This window comes from Rhineura floridana, chromosome 2 (genome assembly GCF_030035675.1).
Source record: "Rhineura floridana isolate rRhiFlo1 chromosome 2, rRhiFlo1.hap2, whole genome shotgun sequence".
Classification (NCBI taxonomy): Eukaryota; Metazoa; Chordata; class Lepidosauria; order Squamata; family Rhineuridae; genus Rhineura; species Rhineura floridana.
In genome coordinates, this window is record NC_084481.1 from 167290575 (window position 1) to 167296574 (window position 6000).

A 6000-nucleotide genomic window follows, 5' to 3' on the forward strand; every position below is an offset into this window, starting at 1 on the left:
GATGTTTGCTGTTCTATAAGAAAGTCTTTTTTAAAATAAAATAAAAAATGGTTCTTTACAAAGACAGCTGTCAGCAGGTAGGGTTACCATCATTTTGTCATTTCAAAAAGAGTACATTTGGCTTTGATAAGTGAAAAGTAAGAGGATGCTGTTGCACCATCTCAAAAAGAGTACATGTACTCTTAAAAGAGTACGGTTGGTAACCCTATCAGCAGGATTCCCATCACCCTTCTGTGTTGACTAAGCTTCCTAAAATATAGGGAGAAGGGAAATGTACCTGTTCATATCCCCTCAATTTCTAATGGTGGGGAGATACATCCCCCCTTATATCCACTGCACTGTGCTACTACTGAAATAATTTATATCCAGTCATACACCATTTGCCAACAGCATGAAAGGGTTAAGGTTTCTCAGTGTTTGCTATGGCCAGATTTAGTGTGGTTCTACACTATGTTTCAGTGCAAAGGAAACATCAGAAAAATGGTGGTGATGGTGGGGAAGCCATCAACTGTGTATCAGTGCAGAGCGAAAACAACAACAGCAAATGCCTACCATATTCACTTGCCTGATTTCTGTTCCTGACCACAAAGGTCACAAATTTCTGAATAAACATGTCAGGAATGGTCATAGTAAGTATCTGTTTTGCATGCAGTTCAATCCCTGGCATCTCTAGGTAGGGCTGGGAAAGATTCTTGCTTGAAACCCTGGAGAGCTACTGGCAGTAAATAGAAACAATACTGAGCTAGTAGAACAATGGCCTGACTCTGTTGAGGATTGAGAGAACTCCACTCCAAGTGGGTATGAAGCAAAAATTGCCTCAGTTTTCATGTTTCTTTGTGGTCAGGAACATAAATCAGGCAAGTGAATATGAGAGGCATTTGGTGGTGGTGTTTTCACTCTGCACCGATATGTAGTTGATGGCTTCCCCCAACACCAACACCATTTATCTGATGTTTCCTTTGCATTGAAATGAATGATGTAGAACCACACTCAGTTTGGCCACAGCAAACACTGAGAAAAAGAATGTCATTTTTGGCAAAACCTAAACTACAGTGGAACAGAAGCAGTACTGATTGCAATGAATATGGGTTGGAAATAGACTTGCTAAATTCATACATTCCTGGACTCAGTATGTCCCTGTACAGAAAACTGGGACACCCAGACACATCCAAACATTTTGCATACACAGTGAGGCTAACATTTACACATTTCTTTAGAGCTAAAACCAGCTTTAGAGTCTAAGCTCTGCCTTCTCTCCCCCTCTCCAACTCCAATTGCCAAATAGATATATAGTGAACCAGAGCTTGGAAAAGTTACTTTTTTGAACTACAACTCCCATCAGCCCAATCCAGTGGCCATGCTGGCTGGGGGCTGATGGGAGTTGTAGTTCAAAAAAGTAACTTTTCCAAGCTCTGTGTGAACTGGCTATATGTTGCACCTCAGAACTATGCACTATCATTTTCAAATAACTTCCACTGACTTTGCTAGAACATATTTCCAAATGAATGTGTTTACAGTGAAAATCTTCAGCCATAGTCTAGAAATCTACTTCAATCACAGCCAGTGAGGCTTTCCACCTTTTGTCTTGGAAAAGCAGAGCCCAAACTCTGATATATCAAAAGTGATATTTAGAATTCCCCTGAATTCAATGCAGCTTACCATGCAGCAGTGACATGTGATTGCAGCCATAATGTCATAGGTGAAAATGCCCTGTATATTTTAATTTCATGGTACTTCAAATTAGACAGTAAAGTTGTTTTCTGATGACAAAAATATATTTCCTTTCCAGCTACTGTATTGGATCATCGTCCCAATCAACTGATGGAACATGGAGACCATCTGGGACTGGTGGATGCTGGATTTTTCATCAATACAAGTTGTCCACCACTCTTAAGACCAGAGAGAAAAGTTGATGTCATTGTGCATTTGAGTTACAGTGCAGGCTCACAAACACTGGTAATAGGCTTTGTGTTGTTGTTTGTTAATGTGCAAACTATATGATATATTTCATGGGTACAGCAAAATTCAATAGTGTTTATGTAGAAAAATTGTGAAATTTGTCCAAGGTTAGATGCCTAATTATATGTATGTACCTGTAAGGCCACAGATGCCTCACCTTGATCTAAAACGGGTAGCCAGTGTGGTACCCTCCCAATGTTGGTGGACTACAACTCCCATCATCCTTGACCATTGGCCATGTTGGTTGGAGTAGATGGGAGTTAAAATACAACATTTGGAAGGTACCACACTAGCTACCCCTGCTTTAAAATATCTAAATGTTACATCCTGATGAGAAGTTGCAGTAGACAATAGCATAAAACATATTGCTGATCATACATCTTTCAACAAATGGCTTTTTTATTTCTTTTGAGTTGCAGTAACTTTAAAACATTACCAGTTTAAAAAATCTTAAACACAACTTTATTTCTTCAGTAAGTAGTTGTTACATAGAATACAATTTTTTTAAAAAATAGAAAATGCACTCAGTCTCAGTCGATGAAAGTAAGATCTTATCAAGGCAGTTCCTGGAAATTCATGTCTCACGTGTCTGCTCATCCTGTGTAAGTTATGAATTCTCAAGTTTAGACAATGTTAATTTATATGACTACATGCCCAATTATTTGTCTTATTAATTCTAATATTTATAGTTTAAGAGGTACGCCATATGATTATTCTGTTCAATGCTCTCAGAGTTTTCCATGTACTTTCGTCTGAACCCTGGGTCGAAAAATCTGTGACTAGTATTGTAACACTGATTGCTGGCGTTCAAAATGGTTTGCTCTTGGTTCTCATGGAATCTCTTATTTTAACTTCCATGTGAATGAAGCCCCTAGAACAAGCTTGCAAGTACTACAGAGAGCAAGGTATCCCATTCCCAAATGTTGTCCTTACGGAACAAGACAGGAAAGAGCTGAGGGAATGCTACTACTTTAATCAATCAGAGGTCTCTGGCTGTCCAATCCTGCTTTTCTTCCCATTAGTGAATGATACCTTCCGATACTACAAAGCACCTGGTAAGTTATTGAATAATTTACTGATAAACCCCACCCCCAGTGGCAGTTATATCTGGTGCTTCCTGGCAATGCAGGATGTTCACCCATGATCACTCTTTACTGCCCCATCCCCAAGAGATCAGTTAATTGCTCTGCTCTCATCTGTTGTAAACCCTTGTGGGATCATTTTGTCAAAAGGCACAGTTCAAATCTTTAACATAAATCAAATCAACATTGGATTGGATCCAGAGTCCAGACAGTCATGCTTAGAGTAGACCCATTGAAATCAATGGTATTAAGTTTGTCAATAAAATTCAATAGAAATACGCTACACATGACAAAGTCTGGATTCAACTGGTTGCTTGTTCTGTTCATGATTTAACATGGTCAAAATTGGATTGTGCCAAACGTACAAGATCCGAGCATGAGTGTGTGCATTTTATAACTGTTATTGTATTGATATTGTGCATTATACAACCATGAGAGTGGCTGTATACTATAGCCAGCATAGATTTTGTGCATTCCGCAATGTTAAATTGAAAATACCCCCAATGCCATTCTGATGCTTCCCATAACCTCATTTTAAAACAAAATATTACAGAACTTACAGTCCTGAACTCAGAAACACTTGCTTAACAACCCTTTAAATTTTCATGGCAATACACACAACAGTCAGAGAGAATCAAGAGTTCAAAGTGTAAAAAGGGAGAGAGAAAAACAGATGCTGTTGGACTTTTTTCTGTCAGTGTTCTTATAACTTCTTGAAATTAATTAAAAATCAGTCATAACTTCTTGAAATTAATTAGAAATCAGCCATGTTCACAGAGTACCTGTAATCCTATTACTGACCTTGCCCCATACTCTGACCTTCATCTTCTGCAGTTTAAAAGTTAAAAAATGCCTGGCTATCTTTAATTAATGTAAGAAATTTAGCATTGGAGTCAATGCTCCAATGCTGAGAGGAGACTCCTATTCCCCTGACAGAGCTCCAGTGAACAGAGTGGTTTAACAGTCAGCCACTCTGACTGAAGAGGGGAACAGGACATCTCCTAGCAACCCTCAGTGCCTTCACTAACTACACTTCCCAGGATTCTTTGGAGGAAGCCATGACTGTCTAAAGTGGAATATAAGTCTTGTGTGAGGTCACCAGTGACAGCTTTGGTTTAAATTTGGGGGGAGACTATATGTGCCTCCTGTGGAATGAAAGGGTGGTGAAAACACTGAAAAACAATGATACTGTTCACAATGTTTTTCTTTTGGAAAGGAAAGGCACTGTCCCTCTGCCAAGTGCCCACCGACCCCTCCCCTTCCTCTCTCCACCTCTCCTCCCCTTCCTGCCCTTCCCCTCCACTCTCTGCCCCTCCCCCAGGTCAGTTTCACCTGTCCTAAGCATGATTGCACAGTAGTAAATCTCATTGAACTCAAAAAGCATGCAAATAATCAAACCTGCCCTCCCCTCCTCCTCCCTACCATCACCTCCCTTTTGCCCTTTCCCTCTCCTTCCTTCACCCTCCTCCCTCTCCTTCCAACCCTCTCCTTCCCCTCCTTCTCCTCCTTCCAGTCCCCTCTCCCATCCCTTCCTCCTTCCCTCTCCTCTCCCCTGCCCCATCCTCCCCCATTGTCAGTTTTACCTATCCTAACCATGATTGCATGAGAGTAAATCCCATTGAATTAAATAAGCATGCAAATGGTCAGACTTGCCTCTCTTCTCCTTCCCCTCTCCTCTCCCTTCTTCCTCCCCTCTTCCTTCTTCCTCCTCCCCTCCCCACTCCAGCCCTCCCTCCCTCTTCTCCTCCTCCCCCTCCTTAAAGTTTGATAGAAATATGTTGCCTATAAGTATGTTCTTAAACTGCAAAGTTTTTTGCCTATTAGTGAATTAATATGTTTTATTGCATTTTATTGTAGTATACACATTGTAAATTGCTTTTATTCTAGGTGAAAAACGCTGTTGCGAAGCTGAAATGGCTGCAGGGAATGTCGATGTTTCCACTTGCAAGACCCCCTACTCTACTTACTGTCTCAGATACAGTGATGAGAATTTTGACAAGCTAGTAAACCTGTGCGAGTACAACATCTTGAATAATGAACACCTGATTCTGCAGGCTTTGCATGCAGCTGTGGAACAGAAAAGGCAGCATTGTTGCAAGAATTAATCCCTTTCTGATGTGACTGAATTTTTTAAAAAAATCTTCCAAACTTGTGGGGCAGGCAGAAGATCAAGCAATGATTGGCTACAATTAATGGTTAATTTGAAGACTTCACTGGAATTAATTTCATCTTTCTTATGAACATGTTTCATGTTGCAGCATGGGCACCTTTTCAAATTTCAGCAAGGGAGAGTAAGCTGCAAAGGCCCACTCCTGGATATATTTAATAATAAATTGCAAAAGAAAAGGGTATTTAAAGAACTCATGTCTACTTTTTCTAAGAACTATGACAGAATTGTCAGCACAGGTCAAATAGTTGCGCATGTACACACATATTAAAAGCATAGTGAAAGTATGTTCTGTATAGAGTTATTTTAATGGTTTACAGGAATAGTGGTATATTTTGTAGAACCAGTGCTCTGGCCAGAGATTTATTATGACGATTATGATGTTGCTTGTTACCAAGGTCTCCAAGCGACCCCTAAAGAATATTGAAATACAGAGGAGAAGGTAATAGGGGGAGAGGGTAACAGGGTGTCTACGTAAACATCAACAAAAAAGAGAGGAAAAGAAGACACAGATTTCCATAAAATTTGTATATACTAATGCTATGTACAGGTGTCAATTTAGAAATAATTAATATAATTTATACATACAGAAATACAATACATCTTACCATAGTGAGAAGGACTATAACCAATTGATCTGTGTGATTCTCAGTCTGTGGTCCAGATGCTAATTATTGATGGGCAACTTCAAGGCCCCTGCTCTCTCTTCTTACTACATCAGGACTTCAAACAGAACTGTCCTCTGTAAAGTAGAACACAAGGCCCCTAGAGGCTGATTTCCTACCCTCTTTT

The 6000-nt window shown here is 39.9% G+C and overlaps 1 protein-coding gene across 2 annotated transcripts in view; it reads left to right on the forward strand.

Moving 5' to 3' along the window:
• LOC133377367 (cytosolic phospholipase A2 epsilon-like) overlaps nt 1–5495 on the forward strand; it is a 41835-nt gene extending 36340 nt beyond the window's left edge. For both annotated transcript variants that reach the window (XM_061611334.1, XM_061611335.1), the window contains exons 19-21: nt 1790–1956; nt 2828–3014; nt 4929–5495. In XM_061611334.1, the coding sequence (XP_061467318.1) occupies nt 1790–1956; nt 2828–3014; nt 4929–5146 (572 nt within the window). In that variant the 3' untranslated portion in view covers nt 5147–5495. The remainder of the gene's footprint in view (nt 1–1789; nt 1957–2827; nt 3015–4928) is intronic.
• Nucleotides 5496–6000: the final 505 nt, after the last annotated feature.